At 33.5% G+C, this 18,452-nt stretch overlaps 2 protein-coding genes across 3 annotated transcripts; both read left to right on the top strand.

Annotated features, from left to right (window-relative positions):
- The first annotated feature begins 566 nt into the window (after window positions 1-566).
- LOC137820636 (replication factor C subunit 2-like) lies at window positions 567-7,986 on the top strand. Of its 2 annotated transcripts, none has more exons than XM_068624810.1 (14): window positions 567-923; window positions 1,025-1,087; window positions 2,392-2,449; window positions 2,523-2,601; window positions 2,684-2,763; window positions 3,459-3,581; window positions 3,681-3,750; window positions 3,831-3,904; window positions 4,958-5,078; window positions 5,613-5,675; window positions 6,552-6,611; window positions 7,140-7,265; window positions 7,360-7,443; window positions 7,633-7,986. In XM_068624810.1, exons 3-14 carry the CDS (start codon window positions 2,418-2,420, stop codon window positions 7,735-7,737), a joined length of 1,017 nt encoding a protein of 338 aa, XP_068480911.1. In that variant the 5' UTR covers window positions 567-923; window positions 1,025-1,087; window positions 2,392-2,417; the 3' UTR covers window positions 7,738-7,986. The 2 variants fall into 2 exon arrangements, with proteins under 2 accessions (XP_068480911.1, XP_068480912.1); XM_068624811.1 differs by having other exon boundaries at window positions 689-902.
- Window positions 7,987-10,863: 2,877 nt separating this feature from the next.
- LOC137822883 (uncharacterized) lies at window positions 10,864-11,610 on the top strand. Its single transcript, XM_068627900.1, has one exon. The coding sequence runs from the start codon at window positions 10,927-10,929 to the stop codon at window positions 11,434-11,436; it is 510 nt and encodes a 169-aa protein (XP_068484001.1). The 5' UTR covers window positions 10,864-10,926; the 3' UTR covers window positions 11,437-11,610.
- The last annotated feature ends 6,842 nt before the right edge of the window (window positions 11,611-18,452 follow it).

Genomic DNA, 18,452 nt, shown 5'->3' with positions numbered 1-18,452 from the left:
GTTACTTTCTATTGTACACCACAAAATTACCTTAACCACCAAGGTTCACCATCAGTCACCACAAACAACCATCACAAATAACCATCACTACTTGAAAATAAAGAATAAGGCACCACACTTTTCATCATACTTGTAAAGATATTGTTGGAATTAAAACAAAGATGGACATGTTAGAGGGAAGGTATAGAAGTAAGAGGAGAATTTGTCAATTTCATTTCTTGCACTATATTTATAGATTTTATTTTTTAGAATTTCTTTTCTATAATGTATTTTTTTATTTGGAATTGGACTTTGATTTTTTAAATCTATTCCAAATTTTCATTTTCATGACACAAAAATCTATTTTGGATTTCCTTGTTTAGAATTTATTTTTTAATTTTAGATTTTTATTTCCCTAATAAGGGGCAAATTTGGAATTTCAAAAGTTAATTGAGTGCAGCTCTAAAATAAGTGGGTGCAAAAAGCAAATGTCTTAAGAGATGGGCAGAATCTTTGAGCCTAGTGATTTTTTTTTCGTTGGGCTGTGTTACCTGGCTATAAAATTTGGGGTTTTACGTAAAGAATATATTTTGGTGCGAATTAGCTATGATGGAAAGATTTGAGACAGGTGTCAGAAGAAGAGCTAGATACTGAGCTTGCGAAGGTAAGCAAGTGCACATCAAGCAAGGGAGCAGGAGGGAGGTTGATAGAGATGCGCAGCAGCATATAAGAGCGTTTCAATCCCCACTTCCCAAAATGGCTTCCACACTCTGCTCCTCTTCCACTTGTACACCAACACCATCGTCCCTTTTCTCCTCCTTCACGCTACGACGTCGTTTGCCCCTCGTCGGAGCCTTTTGCATGCTCAGTTTGGGACTCTCTAATCTCTACACCCCCTCGTATTCCTCTGCCCTCAAAACGGGGTGCGTTCTGTCTCTCTTGCGGTATTCGCTGTTCCGTCTTCGTAACATCGTCCACTTTCTCTTCCTTTCTCTCTCCATTGAGTTCAATTCAATTGCCTTCACGTGCGTTGGTGGTTGTGCAGGTAAGAAGTTGGCTGAAAGCATTGCCACAGAGAAGCTTGCAGCTTTTGTGAACATTGTACCGGGTGAGAATTTCCCACTTGAGATCTGTTATAATCACTCACAACACACTGCAACTTTGTGTATCTAATGGTTTAAAATTAGTAATATCTGGGAGGGGTTTGGTACTTCTAGATATTAATTGTAGTAACAGAGTACTTTTTCTAATTATGTTATTTTTTGTGATTTTGTCCCTGGATTTGAATTGATTTGATAAATACTTGATTCTGGACAACGAGAACGAACAACAAATGTGCTTGCCATTGCATAACAGTTAACTACTAATAATGTATTGGGCTGTGTACTGTCTTGAGTTAGATTTTTGTTTTAAATGAAATAGCAAGCTCCGGAATAAAAAAAAATTGCTTGTATTATGGGTTACTTTGTTTGCATATACCAATCAATGTAGACGTCCCTCTTTTTTTTATGTTCACTTGATCACTTAAATTGAACGTGATTCTATTAATCGAAAATAGTTTCTCTGATTGAAAATATTTTGAATATTTTTAGTTACCTTCACGCGTGGCCAGAACTTCTTTTTGCATTCTTTGTAATGCCACATGTAGGTAACCAAGACTTGAATGAATTCCACCACTTGACAAGTTTTCTTCACTTTTAGTTTATATACTTGTTTCACTTATGGTGTGTGTGACCATGTCCACCAGTGGCATTGTTCTGGTAGGGTGGAAAAGGCCAGTTTTGATATGGTCTTGACTAGAGCTGCTTAAGGTCTCTTGATCACAAGAAATTGGCATAACAGTTAGAAATAAACAAGCGCTCTTCTAATTGTGAAAATAAAACTAAAGAGGGATACCCAAAAAGCTGGTGGGCAATTGCAAGAGCAGTAGTTGTTTTTCTTCTTCAGTCCATCTTTCATACTGCTCTTTTCACCATGTTTCTCTTTAAATAGTTTAAAAGTCAGACTCCATCTGTTTATACTTGCTGCATGTGTGATTTTCCTCTAAGTACATCAGATACACTCAAAATATTATAAGATATTTTAAGAAGTGATAGAAGTCACATTCTATTATGCACTATCTTATGTATCCATATTCTATTGCTTTCATTTATGTTACAAACAACTTAAGTTTCCTATTGGTAGGCTTAGCATCAGGTTTCTCATAACTGGGTCTGGTTTTAAGTTCTAATACACCAAATGAAGATAGTAACTGTTATCAATCTATCATTAACATACCTCATTTTTCTATATTATGATATGCAACTTCCTAGTAGTTATCTGTACGTTTCATTCCCTGATATGATACTGTGTTGGTATGTTATTGCCTTGATATATGCTGTTTTAAAACTTTTTCTTTTTTCTTTTTAATAGTGTGTGAAAATAAGACGGCCTCAGTCATGCAGAGCTCTCAGCAATGGGTCGAGAAATAGTAACATAAGTTCTCTTTCAATTATTTCTATATTTTATTTTGTACAAATCTAATTTTGAATGTTGTAACCCAGCCGACCAAGGAAAGTGAAAGATGTTGCCCACCAAGAAGAAGTTGTTCGAGTGCTAACAAATACCCTTGAAACTGGAAGTGTAATTATCCTTTTCAAATACCTACTTTTCCCTTTCCTCCTCCTCCTCTTCCTCATTGAATCAAGCTAATCTTGTATTGCAGTGCCCCCACATGCTCTTCTATGGTCCTCCCGGCACTGGAAAAACAACTACTGCTCTTGCAATTGCCCACCAGCTTTTTGGGTATCCCTCTTTAGTTTTATTTTCACAATTAGAAGAGCGCTTGTTTATTTCTAACTGTTATGCCAATTTCTTGTGATCAAGAGACCTTAAGCAGCTCTATCTAACAACTACCAGCTTTGGTTGCTCTGTAGATCAAAATAAACAGAGCTGCTAAATAATATCTAATCAAGAATCCAAGATTGACTACTTGTAATGGAAACCAAAGTGATATGAACTATCTGTTAAAACTTTCTCTTAATATATGCTTTACACTCTTAAGAGTATTTCAATAAACCTTTGTTAGTCAGTTTCACCATGAAATCATTTACTGAGTAAAAAGGAAATCAAATCTAATTTAAGGAATACCTTAAGTTCAAATATTTTCACAAAATTTATATAACTACCTTTGGATTCTTGACATGTTGAGCCATAGAGATCCAAAGACTATGCAAATTGTGCATCACTTTAATAGCAACTTACGGTAATAATTTTACCAGGAATATTTTTTTATCAACTGTTAGTAATGAAAGACCTAATGTTACGCAGTAGAGGATCATTTTGAGGGTTGAATTTATCAAAATGTCAATTTTGTTTGTTTTATGAGTTGGGATTCATTGGTAGTAAAAAATGCTTCCGTTTTCTTCCTTAAGCTAATCTGTTGTGCTGATGGACACAATGGCACATGTAATTTAATTTCTAACAACTATATATTACAGGCCTGAGCTATATAAGTCCAGGGTGCTGGAGCTGAATGCAAGTGATGATAGAGGGATTAATGTTGTTCGTACAAAGATAAAAGATTTTGCTGCTGTGGCTGTTGGTACTAACAAGCGTAGGAAGTATGGGAAATCTAATTCTCTTAAAATCCTTTCCCCCTCCTTTCTCTGCTTGTAAGATTTGAATAACTTCCTCCCTGTTATGGTGTTTTGATATTGCAGGGGTCATCCTTGTCCACCATTTAAGATTATTGTTCTAGATGAGGCTGATTCAATGACAGAAGATGCTCAGGCATGTTTGTTATGTTTTTCATTTCTAACGTTGCTGTCTCAAAGTGTTCTGGTTTCACACCACCTTCAATTGCTGTACAGAATGCCCTGAGGCGTACGATGGAAACTTACTCTAAAGTTACAAGGTTCTTTTTTATATGCAACTATGTGAGCAGGTATCTTGTCTTCCATGCTAATATGTACTGTTTAATTTGGTATTCTCATATCTTTAAGGAGCTAATGAGTATTATAGTCACCATGATGAAAGTAATTAATCCAAATAGTGCCATGGAGTGGTTGGCTCCAAAAACGCTATAGCGAGTTATAGGACAATTGCTATTTTGAAGCTTTATGATACGCATAACATAAGTTTTATACCACACATATATATGCTGAAAAATAAGATAAGAACTCCTAAATTGAATAAATTTCTTAATTAATGACAAAGAAATGAGTTTGAGAGATGAACACATTAATAACAACCAACATCAAGGAATCAAACAAGTCTAAGCCTAAGGTTTAAAGCACCTAAATAAATAATTTTAACTACAAAATTATAATAGATATGTCCATAAGATACCATGACCATGATTTCCATCAATTTTGACATGTAATGCTAATGAAGTTTTAATTATTCTTTTGGTCCCTATTGTTGCAACACTTCCCCTTTTAGCCCTTATAACCTAAAACATCTAATTTTGGTCCCTGTATTTGCATCTATTTACCCTTTCGTCCTCCTTGCCAAGTGTTGGCTAACATTGTTTGAAATGAATGAGATGTGGTTCATTTAATCAACATTAATCTGAAATGTCGTTGTATGACTTTAGAGAACAATGACCCAAAGGGTAAAAACATGGCAATTATAGGAACCAGAAGAGAATGTTTTAAACTATAGCAACTAAAATGGAAAGTTGTTGCAATTGTAGGTACCAAATGGTAATTAAACCTTATGGAATCATAATATATTTGAATTATAGAAAACTTGTATAAGTATTTCTGGTAATATATTTGACCAACCAAATAAAACTTATCGTTTGTGTGAATCATAATTCTCAAGATTCATATTGATCAGGAATCATGATTCCCATGTATGAAAAGTTGCTTTGGTATCAAACGCCATGTTAATATGATATATTGATACAGTCCTTTTCCTTTTGTTCTTGTTAATGGTTTCCAAGGATAGAACACATTGACTTCATACATTATATGGTTGTCATTTTTTTCCATAGGATTATAGAACCACTTGCTTCAAGATGTGCAAAATTCAGGTTCAAGCCATTGTCAGAAGAAATCATGAGCAGCCGGATTTTGTACATATGCAAAGAAGAGGAACTCTGTCTTGATGCTGAGGTGAGAACCTTATGGGCTGTTTAGTTCAGTGGAGGGGAAGGGAAGGAAGAGGAGGGATTTTGATTAGATACTCTGTTTAGTTAAGAGGAAGGGAGGGGAGGGATATCAATAAAGAGGATAAGCAACTTGTTTCTTGTTTGGTTCACAAGGGGAGGGGAGACTTTTTAAAAATTAATTTACCTTCATTTCCTTGTTATTTTGGGTTCCCAAGTGTAAATAGGATTATTTTTGTCAATACATTTAAAATGTTTTAAATGACTTATCTTCCCCTCCAAATCTCCCCAATATTGGAGGGGAGCAAAAATTGAATGAGGGATTTGGCTCCCCTCCATTCCCAATCCACCCCCTCTTAGAATTTGAATCAAACAAAAAAGTTTTATTAAAATCCCTCTTCAACTCCCCTCTCCTCTATTTCTCTCCAACCAAGCATGTTAGTTCTCACACAATGTAGTATCATTCTTAATGTTCAGTCTTTTATCTATAGAGGTTTTGTTACATCATAATGGATTATTTTTCATGCCTTTGCTTCCATAGGCTCTTTCAACCCTTAGTTCTGTTTCTCAAGGAGATCTTCGCCGGGCAATCACATACTTGCAGGTGAGCGGCATTTCCTGATCAACACACTCAATTTTCAAACAATTAAGTTATATGATTTCTATTTTCTTATAGTTTTCATGTGTAATTTAACTGAACCTCTTCACATCAAATAATGTAATCTTTGAATGTGATGCTTTTAACATATTCTGCTTGACTCCACCAGACTAATGAGTAACATTCCAAGTGTGTTAATTCTGTGCTGTTTCTTAGGGAATAATTGTTACAAGAAAAACTGTTATTTTTCTTAAAAATATTGCTTTACAGTTGCATGTTGTCTGATTTTTAGGACATGTTTTCCATTTTTATTTATATCTAGTACTGAATCAACGATTAACATCAATGGAAAGTTGATGCGGTGATGAGGTCAAAAGTTCCCTGCTGATAAGATAGGAGAGCCTGCGCTATAAATAATATTTGTTTGATTGTAGGAACGTATGCTTTCATCTTCATGCTTTTCTAGTAATGGCATAAGAATAAAATTCAATGGAAAGATGCAGTGGAGAGTATATTAACACCAGGTTGATAAGAGAGGAGATCCTCTAGTTAAGATTTTCTATTGAAACTTGGTAGAGCATAGATGTGTTATGGTTTGGGTATTTAGTTGCAACCTGTCCTATCCTTTAAAAAATATTTTTCTGGCTTTCCTTCCTGTTGGTTTCCATGTAGACGTTGCTTTCACTTCATGCATAACTAATTTATTAGCATAAACTATAAAATGGAATTATCTTGTGTGCTATTATTTAATACACATAACATAATGCTATCACCAGGAAATGTAAATTGACTTTTTAAATTCAATCAAGGCAGTCCTACTGAAAATAGAGGAATTGTGTGCCTATTTATTTTTTTCAACTAACTTGGTATTTAAAATTGCAGTCTGCAGCTCGCTTATTTGGATCTTCAATTTCTTCAGAGAATCTGATTTCTGTGTCTGGGGTAGGTTGTTGCAGTACCTTCCTGCGACTTCTGTTTCTATTTTCAAAGACAACAATTTAATACATTAAAGTTGTTTATGACATTATTTTGTACGTTGTTTGTATGTATTCACATTGGGCTGAGGATTGATTGACATAATTATTGGCTGAAAGACAAGGATTTGGAATTACAATTTTGGCTTTACGTTAATCATGTGATTTTCACTCTTGCTTTTTAAGTATCTAGATAAGGGGTTTTTAACTTCTCCTAATAGTGTGGTTTCTTGTTATATAAGTTCACAATTTGCGGTCTATTCTATATGCTATTTTTGTGAAGCATTGGAGGTCAAAATTGCATATATTCTTTGAAGTGACCTCCTATTTGGGGTCTTCTCTTCAAGCTGTGTGCCACTTTTTTGCATCATTAACTAGTTTTCAATTCAATTTGTTGTTTTTTGCATAATTTCTGGTAACTATGTACTAGATGGCCTCTTCTTTTTCTCCCATTCCTGTTTATCTGGGCTTTCTAAAATCCCAATCAATATATCAGGTTGTTCCAGAAAAAGTTGTGCAGGCAGTTCTTCAAGCTTGCAGAAGTGGTAATTTTGATCTCGCAAACAAGGAAGTCAACAATTTCATTGCAGAGGGATATCCAGCTTCTCAAATGCTTACTCAGGTCTTTATTTGGTTGTTTCTGTTTCATTGGGCCAGTTTCAATTAAGACTTCTACTATTTTACTTATTTGAGTTTTGCTTTTCTTTTTTTTCCAGTTATTTGAAGCCATTGTTGAAGACAATGATATATCAGATGAACAGAAAGCAAGAATATCCAAGAAGTTGGGTGAAGCTGATAAGGTTACTTACGACTTTTAGGGAATTAATTATACACAATACTCCCCCTTTCCCATTTACTGTTCCTGGACATGATTTTACCACATTTTCTTTTTTTTTGGCATTTTTAACTTTTAAGAACTTCTAAATTTCACTGAAACGCAATTTGCCTATTTTGGGTTCAATTCTCACTAGTTGCTTATGGAATTGCAGTGTCTAGTTGATGGTGCTGATGAATACTTGCAACTTCTCGATGTGGTCAGCAATACAATGCAGGCTTTTAGCAACATGCCAGAAGGATTTGCTTACGAGTGTTAGATATTAGATAGTCAGCATATCGGAAGGATAAATTATTCTGCTGTAAACACGTTGACTTCTGTATCAGAAAATGAGATTTGGTAGTGTCAGTTGTTAACTTGCTTTATGTGGAATTGGATTGTGAAGATCCATGAGTGGATAATTAGACACTAGTTCTTGAGTACAAAATTGACGCCGCTGCAGATAAAGCGAATACATAACTGATCAATTTTCTGTTTTTGCACTTAAATATTTAAAACAGTTAAAGCACACTCTTTACTTCTCAACTCCTCCTCATCCCATAACGAATTAAATGCAATTGTTGAATTCAATATCAGCGGCAACTCAATTCGTTTGACATGTTACTCATTTGATTTTGTCAGTATAAATCTTGTGTAAAAGAGTATTATGCATTCGTCACTATTAATCTAGTTAATCACATCGGCATGTAGCTAAGCTTTTTGTCTGCAATACTGTGTATATACCAGTTGGAACGCCTCCTCGTCTTGTTCCAAAATATGCATCCACATATTTACTCAATATATTTTCATGCATGGAATTTTTGTATTTAGTTCGTTTTGCTTTCCAACTGGATATAATACCATCGATCAACTTCGGATTCAGCAACCTAATTAAAAGAAAAGCAAAGACCAAAATGAGTAGCTCTAACTGAAGTAGTTAATATAAAAAAAAACCACGGCTAATATCATTGCGTGGTAAGAAAATCTCTCCTCAATTCCAGTAACACTTCAACTATTGGTGTGCTTCTTTGGTTGTATGAACTTTAAATGGATATATGCAATTTCTCATGCTAGTTAGTACTAAGATCATTCGGTACTAACCAAAAAATTAGATAATACACTCTTAATCATTGTACATATGTTAATATCGGTCCAACGGTAAAATGATTCATTAAAGTCATATAAATAGCCATAACAACCAAAACAAAGGTACGTCGGTATTACCGTATTTATTGCATCAGCATACCGAATACTTACTTGAAAGTCGGATAACCTTTTACATGTACACTCTCAAGTGAGAATCGAAACCCGAACATTAGGAGAGGAGTTTGAAAGAAGGAGATCACAACTATTACATTAACTTGTACAAGATATTCTCTCGGTCCCTTACACAAAGAACAATACCTTTTCCATTTTCTCACCCGGCTCTTGCACAGAACCCCATTTTCCATTTTCTCACCCGGCTCTTGCACAGAACCCCATTAGAAGAAACACAATAACTAAGCTTGATTCCTTAAGGAAACAAACCATATGGCTACAACAATAACTCTATACCAAAGGGATTTAAATTCATGTGTTACTACGATAAAGTCAAGACCTCTAAGAAACAACCTTTTAAGCAGTAAACACACTCTAACTGGTTTATAATGGATTATTTGAAATCAACCCTTTTTCAGCCCATGACGTTTTAGGAATAATAACTAACAAGTTCAAAGTTGTTCACCACAATACAATTACAAAAACTTCAAATTTGGAAACAGAACAAAATTCAGTGAGTGCTTTGACAAAGTCAACTCAGGACAATTAATATAAATAAGACAAATGTAATACAAATTCATACCACAAGTAACTCACGCACTCCAACACATCCGGGCATGCTTCCGCAAATAACGAAGTAAAATCATGCATCATAATACAATCCAGTTTAAATTTTTTGCCACATTCCACCTTCACAATGTAAAGATCAAATGTTGCAGCCATGGCCAGAAAGTATTAAATATCAGATAAACTAAACATATATGAATCAGGATAGGATGAAGCTGAGTGCATATAGCACAATCACAATACATGCAACCAAAATTTATAAAGCATATCATTTGAAACTTGGAACTCATCCAATCACGAAGAAAAACCATGGAGCAATTCATGACAGCACAGGGAGTGTATAAACTAAAGTCAAGTCCTCTTAACAGTTACTTGTATCTTTCCACCCGTCACAATTCAAACACGAACACAGAATCCAATCATGAACAGCACGCAAAAAAAAAAAAACATATATAGGAGAAAACAAGGAGAAGAACAATGCCAACTTAAATCAATGCTGTACATTCGGAACTAGGAGCATAAAATGCTATCAGGCTAGTAGAGGAGACAAACCAAAGAGGAAGAACAATAATGAAAAACTTTGACTAGATAATAAGTTGACTGAATAAAAATGATAGAAAATTTATGAAGCTACTAATTAATTGAAGGGTCAGCACGCTGATTATTATTATGTTCTGGAAGCTGTAATTGGTAAAAAGAACATGGTTAGTATTTTTTTGAAGAAGGTTGGTGTTGAATGGGAATGTCATTATGAGTCATTGAGCCTCTTCTAGTATACTACTACTCATAACCTACAATTATGGCCATTGTTGGCCTACCACCTGACTTTGTCTTACTCTCTACTGGCGCCAAAAACAACTTCCTTTCCCCTTTCAAATGCCAGTGACGTTTTCATCTAAAATGATTACACATGCCCCAACTTGTCCCAATGAAAATGCACCCTACATACTGCTCTTCTATCTACCAATTTGAACCTTGTTTTATGCAATTTTTTACTATTTTTTATCTGATATCTTTTTCCAATCTCTTCAATAGAGATCATTTCTTGATTCATCATATTGTCTGAGGAACAACCCCTTTTATTACATTTAATCTCATTGCTTATGCTGACATGACCAATTGACTATAATTCATTGGGGCTGTTTGAACGTTCAATTGTTGTACTGAGTCTAGAGCTCATAAAAAGACAAGAACAGTAACTAAAAAATGGAGAAATTTATGGGTTGAAACAGGAAAGGTCAGTGGTTGATATTTTCAAATCCTGGCAAGAAATGCAGCAATAAAGATAGGGCCATGATGTGAATTCTCAAAAGACGTTTCAATTTTAAATTGTGAGTCCAGAAAGTCCAGTACACAAAGCTGAGTCACATGGTGTGTCTCACTTTTCTCCAATGGAGTTACTCAAGACAACAACAAAGTCAGATACTCGTATCAAAATGGACACGTAAGTCCCACCTCGTGTGGGCCAAACCCAGAGTCCCCACTAATCCATGCCTTTGATTTCGCAAGCACAGAACGTAGTCACTGTTCATCACCCATATAAATACACCATAGTGCCATAAGAAACACACTCGCAGTTCACAAACCATTGCTTTAGTTTTGTAATTTGTTTAGAATAGTAACGATATCAATAAAATCTAATACAATGGGTGCAAGTGTAGAATATGATGATCATGATTCCTTTAACAAACCAGGAGCAGTTCCTTTCAAATGGGAGGTAAAGCCGGGGCTTCCCATTGAGCAGCAAAAGCACCACCATCAGAAGCTGGATTCGCCGTCACCGAAGCTGAGGCCGCCGCCGCCGGCGGGCTCCTACCTGCTGTCTTCGGCGGAGCCACGGACACCGTCCTTCCGTTCCACTCCGAGGGGCCGGTCCGACCGGTGGCGGTTCGAGCGGCCCCTCATGACTCGAGCCGAGAGCGTATCGTCGGGTTGTTTCTTTTCGCCGTTTTTAAGGCGGCTGCAGAGGAGGAAGATGGTACCGAAGCGAGTGGTTGAAGAGGACTATACGTCGGAGCTAGAGACGCTTAGTCGGTGGTCCTTGTCGTCGACGAAGTCGCTGTCGCCGTTCCGAGCTTCCACAGCGTCGTCTTCTGTGGCGTCGTCGCCCCGGCCCGTTAGCGATGCTGAATGGGCCGGATTTGGGCTTTTCTGAAAGAGTAGCTGGGTCGTTTTTTAACTTTAACTTTTTTTGGAGTGGGCCTGCGTGTATGCGGAACGGAATTGAAGAGAGTTTTTTTTTTCTCAGAGTGAACGATATATAGGCGACGTTCTGTAAATATAAATATAAATATAAATTATAAATAAATATTAAAAAGATCATTACGAATGACCAGTGGATCTCTGTCAACATCTTTTTTTTTATAATAAAATATTATTATTAGTATTGCATGGGTTTTAATTATTTTATATTATTTTCAGTATAAAGTAATGAAGTTATATATATAATAAATTTATATTATTACAATTTATCCTTATATTTTAAGGGTTTATGATATAGTATTAACAACAAATAGCTTTCATTCCTATGTGTAACGCATTATATTATTTTTATTCAATTTAGATCTTTTCATCATTGACATTTCAATAAAAAAATTCAAATATATTCTAATATAATTTATAAATAAAAATATTCAATAAATTGGTAAAAAAAAATCATGTTATCTGTCTACATTAAAAATTAGTTTAATTTTAACCCTGGAACCCTCCTTGGACCTTTCCACTCTTTTATGCCAAAAATTGGGATCCCATTCCAATTTTATCTACGATATAATCTCAATTTAAAATTTGTCCACAATGCACTATGCTAAGTAAAAAATAAAAATGCATTTTATTTTTAAACTATAATTATGTGTTACTGAAATGTATTTAATTAAAGAATGATTTTTGATTCTTATGATAAAATGTATAACACAGTACAAAATAAATGTCATCTATTGATGGATAAAAACAAAAAATTGTTGTTGTTGTGTTACTTATGAACTATTTAAATTGTGAACTTTCAAGCAATGTTAATCTAGAATTAAACTAAAAGAGTCTAATGTTTAAATTAAGTGGTGTTTTGGTAAAATAATAATGTGAGTGACGAAGTATATCCTCATGAGATGAAAATAAATAAGATATAAAATATGATGTTAAATATGTTATCCTATCTGAATTTGAATCTCCCCAAATTGTGGAGATGTTGTGGCACAATTCAATGTGCCTATATTTGTGCATATGTTAATACAATTTATAACAAATTTAATGCTAATCTGTTTTGTAGTGTTCCACAACATTTTTAATAGATGGATTCAGCACTGGGACAATGATACTACTTTCTTTTAATACATAACATACAAAAACATTATCTCAATTAACACGCACCATTTATTTACATAAACAACACCAACTTGTTGAAAAATCGATGTCTCAATCTGGTTTTTTAGAAAGATTTCTCTTTTTTTTCTTCAGAAAATCAGTTAATAAAAATTAATTTATAATTTAAAAAATATATATTACTTTGATTTTATATTTTGGTGTTGTTAGATTATTTTTTAAAATAAAAAATAAATATAATAGGATTTAAATTATTTTTTCAAATTGAATAAGTTATTAATTTTGAATTCTTGTTATAAAAATCTAATGACTATTGTACTATTGTCATTTTAAATTAAATTATTTATAAAATACTCATTTTAAAATTGTACTGTTGTCAGATTTTTTATATCATCATATATATTAAAAATTAAATAACCATTTCAACTTTTAGTAAAAACTTATACTTTTTTCAAAGTCTTAAAATTAATTAAAATTAGTTATATTATAAACTAATAACTGGCAATAATTGTTTAAAAAATTATAGTATTTATATTAATAGTTTATTTATGAATTAAAATATTTATATTTTTAATTACAATACAATACCATTTTTAAAATATACATTTTTTTTTTCCATTTTTTCCCATCATCTTCAAAAAATTAAAAAATATATTTTAATTATTCAAAAATATTATAAATTAGTCTTCTCACATATTTTTAAACCATTTCAATAATTTTTTTGAAATTGTTTTAGTTTTGCTATACAAAAGTTAGTAAAAATTAAGTAATTAACCTTAGAATTCAGTAACCAATTGTTGAAAGAATTAAATAACATGTTGAGAAATCAGTTCTTTCAACCTATTTTTAATAGTGATTTGCATTATTTAGAGAAAAAAAAAAGAATAATGTGTTATTGATGTAACTTTTTAATTTTTTTTATGTTATCATTAAAATAAAAGTTGAACAACGACTCCTTTATCCATTTATCTGTTCATCATTAAGAAGTCAACTTGTGAGAATGAATTATCAGAGATGGTAATAGCTTATTCTAACTTCAGAAAACACTCACAAGTCCAATCAAACACGTGTTCTTGTGTCTGTCTATGACTTCAGAACACCTCCATCTCCATGCTGTGTTCATATATTTTAAGAACTGAATGAATCATGCAACACAGAATCACAAGAACATCTAACTATATATTATGTTGTGGTGCATAACGTTAAACTTCAATATGTCACATTCTGCAAGTTGCATATATGGACATTTAACTAGAAACATGCATTTTGCAGGCCACACACAAATTTTCTTGTAAGAGTTTTGAAGCCAACTAATTCCTCTTTGTCATCTTTTAGTTTCATATATGCTAATAAATTCATGTATTCCAGACAAATGGGTGGATTCATTACACAATAAGCCATATGTTAATTAACTATATATTATATAACCAACTTTGCAATGGGGTGGGATAGAATCAATTTATTGTTTTGTTTTCTTCATGAAAACGACTCTCAAACAGATATTGTCTTCAACACAGAATCATTGATCCTCATAAAATATTGAAATCCAATACTGATTTTAACAGTGTCTGATGCTTAAAAAAATACGAACTTTGTAAATTGGAGTTCATTACAAATTAGAAGGAGACAGATTGATGTGTTCTAATTAAAAAATTCATTAACCAACTTCCACATATTGATTAATAAATATCTACAAAATAATAAAAATCAATTTCAGATGCAAAAATAATTAATTATTTTATTTATTATATTAAATATTATTTTAAATATTATTTTAAAAATTAAAAAATTATAAATATATAAAGTATTTTTTATTATTAAAAAAATTTATAAACTAATATATACACGTAAAGTAATTTCTATTATTAATAAAATTTATAAATTATTATTTAATTAATTATTAAAGTTTTAATTATTATCTTTAGAATTTAATTAATTAATAATTAATTAAATATTAATTTATAAATTTTACTAATAATAAAATTTATTCTATATATCAACTAATTTTTTAATCTTTAAAATAGTATATAATTTAATAAATATAATAATTAATTATTTTTATTTAATAATTTTTTTTAGTGTTAGAATAAATTTTCTCTATATATAACTTAATTCCTCCTAATGGATAACAGTAAATTTTGTACTAATCAACTTATCTTCAGTATTCTTCTTTCTATCTATTTATATTTATTCTCTATATATAAATGTATATCAAGGGGAGAGAAAGGGAAAGGGAAAGGGAAAGGGAGAGATTGAGCATTTAATGAATGTTTCATTTGATTGCATTATTATCATATTATTAAAAATAACTAATATAACTCTATTTTTTAATTAGTGGCAAACACACATTATTAAATAATAGTTACAATTAAATACTAATCAACTTATCTTCAGTATTCTTCTTTCTATCTATTTATATTTATTCTCTATATATAAATATAAATATACAAATGTATATCAAGGGGAGAGAAAGGGAGAGATTGAGTATTTAATGAATGTTTCATTTGATTGCATTATTATCATATTATTAAAAATAACTAATATAACTCTATTTTTTAATTAGTGGCAAACACACATTATTAAATAATAGTTACAATACTTTTATTATTACTTCTTTAAATTCACACAACAATGCTACACGTAGAATAGATCTAAACCTTGTCTCAACTTAACACCTCCCATAACGAGATCATAAAATTAATACTTATAATTTTATGCATTAATGTAAATCATTTAATCATGTATCAATATCTTATTTAACGAATTTACTATGATTAACAACTATAGCAGATATTAAACTCATGAAATAATACAAAATACACTATTAACAACACAATTTATATCAACACTAAAATACTTCATTAAATTTTTTACATCAATTAAAAATATAATTAAATCAGAATATATATATAATTGGATACAAATTTCACTTAACAAACTAAATTTATGAGACTGAATTAAATATAAATTTACTTATTAATTTTTTTAACATAATTACACATTTTAAATTTTAAAATAATTACATATGACATAACTATACAAAAGAGGGAGACAAGTTTTTGAAGATATTATAATAAATCATGGTTAGAGAATATTACCTTGTCCAAAAACCATTTACTACTGATATGAGCTTGTGTAGAAAAGATACCCGACGGGGTTATTTATTAAAATGTCATACCAATGATTGGATGAGTATATTCCTAGAATCTTGACGTTGTCTTATTGAGTGCACCTCTTCAAAATAAATGGTAAGAAGGAACTACAAAATAAGGAGAATGTACATTTTCTTATTGATATATTGCAATAGTTTCTTTGAAAAGATGTACATTTTATATTAAAATATGGTTTAATTTATTATCATTAAAAATATTAGAGAAAATATTTAATTCATATTAATTAAATATATGGTCAAAATAGAATATAATTTGAAAAAAAAATTATCACATTACAAAACAGGATTATTGGCAATAAATTAGCTTCAAACTTATTGTAAAATTGTTGGGTATGAAGCCATGACCAACTGGGTTGGGCTGACTAGGCACATGTTTAGTGAGTGAGCTTAATCATTGTGTCTATTTTATAATATTTATTTAAAGAGATCATTGTACATGTAATTGGTGTGCAACAGGATATAATGAAAATCTAATAGTTGTCCGTGTGGATGTAGGTTGCAGTTGGCGACCGAACCACGTTAAATCTTGTATTGTTTATTTTTCTGCAGTTGATTCGAGATTGTGTGTTGCTTCCGCGTGCGTTTTTCCCGTCAACTGGTATCAAGAGCTTTGGTTTGTTTACACACTAGAGATCTGATCAGCATAATTAATCGAAGAGACATGAAAATTGTGGTTGCAGCAGCGTCCCAGAGTCAGGGTTTCGCAGGGGCTGCAGCGGCGTCCCAAAGTTAGGGTTTCACGGTGGCCCAGGATTCGCGACAACCCAGACTTGCGACTCGCGGCAGGTGCGCGTAGTAGGCGGTGCAACGTGCAGTGGTGTGGGTCGCGACAGGAGTGGTGGCGGCTCGCGACGTTGTGCAGGTGGCTTGCTCGGAGTAGGGTTGTGTCCAGGTAGTGCGTCGGCAGATCGCGTTTCGCGACGAATAGGTGCAGGTGCTTGCGGTGAGCAAGACGACACGGAGGTGCAGTGCGATGACAGTGACGGAAGACGTAGGGTGACGCGTGCATTTTTATGCTGGTGCAGCAGTGACGATGCGATGCTAGGCGCGAGGTGTGGCTGTTTTTCGCTACGGCACGAAGTTAAGACAATTCAGTTACTGAGCACATCAATAAAATGAGTTCGTTCTTAGCCAGACTTATGTCAGTGGGCATTAAGTTCGATGATGAAGTTCAAGCTTTACTACTGTTATTGTCTATGCTTGACAGTTGGTCCGGAACGGTTACAACAATTACCAGTTCAGCGGCATCCGATGGATTCACTTTTGAGAAAATTCGTGATCTCATTCTGGGCGAGGATGTCCGAAGAAGGAGTTTTGAGGAATTATCTAGTGAATCGCTATATGTCATCAGAGGTAAGAAAAATATCAGAGATAGTAGGAGCAAGAACAAAAGAAGGAGTCAGTCAAAGACTCGGGATTGCTCAAGTGTAACATGTTGGAACTGCAAGGAGGTGGGGCATTTCAGGAATCAATGCCCAAATGATAAATAAGTCAACATTGCAGAAGACTTCGCGGACGAGGACCTTTTAGTCTGTTGCGTGGATAACAGTGTGGTTTCATGGGTTATGGATTCTGAAGCATTGCAAAATCTAGTTATTGGAGACTTTGGAAAGGTAAGACTAGCAGACAACAGAACTCTTGATGTTACGGGCATGGGTGACATAGTGTTGAAGACATCAGTTGGTTTCTGGACTTTGAAGGATGTCAGAGTCGTTCCAAGCTTGAGGAAAAGTTTGATTTCTGTTAGGCAGTTGAACGAACAGGGACATGAAGTGAAGTTCGGAAATCAACAGTGGAAGGTCGTTAAGAGAAATCTTGTCATGGCCTGCGGAAGAAAGAGAGGTTCGTTGTATATGGTCGGATTACCGTTTGAGGGAGTGACCATCCCAGTTCAGAAGATAAACAAAGTCTGGTTCATAGAATCTCATGGGCAGAAGATGGTTGTCTTTACAAGAGAGAAACCCAAAGCCACATGTTAGATTCAGGATGAACGGGCATGGAAAGGTTAAGGTAGACCAGTCAGAGGTACTTATGGCAGTGGGAGCACGGGTCGTGCTTCAGCTGAGGTTCCTAGATGATAGTGGGTTATGAGAACCAGTATTCCAGCGGTTGAAAATTCTTTAGAAAATTTCTTGTTGAATATGAAAAGTGTTTGTTCTCAGGTTGTTCCAGGATCCGACATTTCTTGCAAGTGGGAGCCGGTAGGAACAGAGAACGGGTCAGTGACTGACGTGTTGAAACTCAGGGGAGTTTTAACGAAGTCTTCAAAATGATTAAGAAGGCTGATGGCAACTAAAGGTGGAACATTGAGTTCCGTCGACAGATTACAGAAGTACATGTACACAATTGAAGCGCAGGTGAACATTGTTCCGTGACTTCAAGTGGGAGATTGTTGGGTATGAAGTCAAGACCAATTGGGTTGGGCTGACAAGACACCATGTTTAGTGAATGAGTTTAATCATTGTACACAGTTGAAGCACATGTGAACATTGCTCCGTGGCTTCAAGTGGGAGATTGGGTATGAAGTTAGGACCAATTGGGTTAGGCTGACTAGGCACATGTTTAGTGAGTGGGCTTAATCATTGTGTCCATTTTATAATCTCTATTTAAAGAGATCATTATACTTGTAATTGGTGTGCAACAAGATATAATGAAAACCTAATAGTTGCCCGTGTGGATGT

Source organism: Phaseolus vulgaris, chromosome 9 (assembly GCF_000499845.2).
Source record: "Phaseolus vulgaris cultivar G19833 chromosome 9, P. vulgaris v2.0, whole genome shotgun sequence".
Taxonomy (NCBI): domain Eukaryota; kingdom Viridiplantae; phylum Streptophyta; class Magnoliopsida; order Fabales; family Fabaceae; genus Phaseolus; species Phaseolus vulgaris.
The sequence above is the reverse complement of the archived record's forward strand: the minus strand, read 5'-3'. Positions and strand labels throughout refer to the sequence as shown.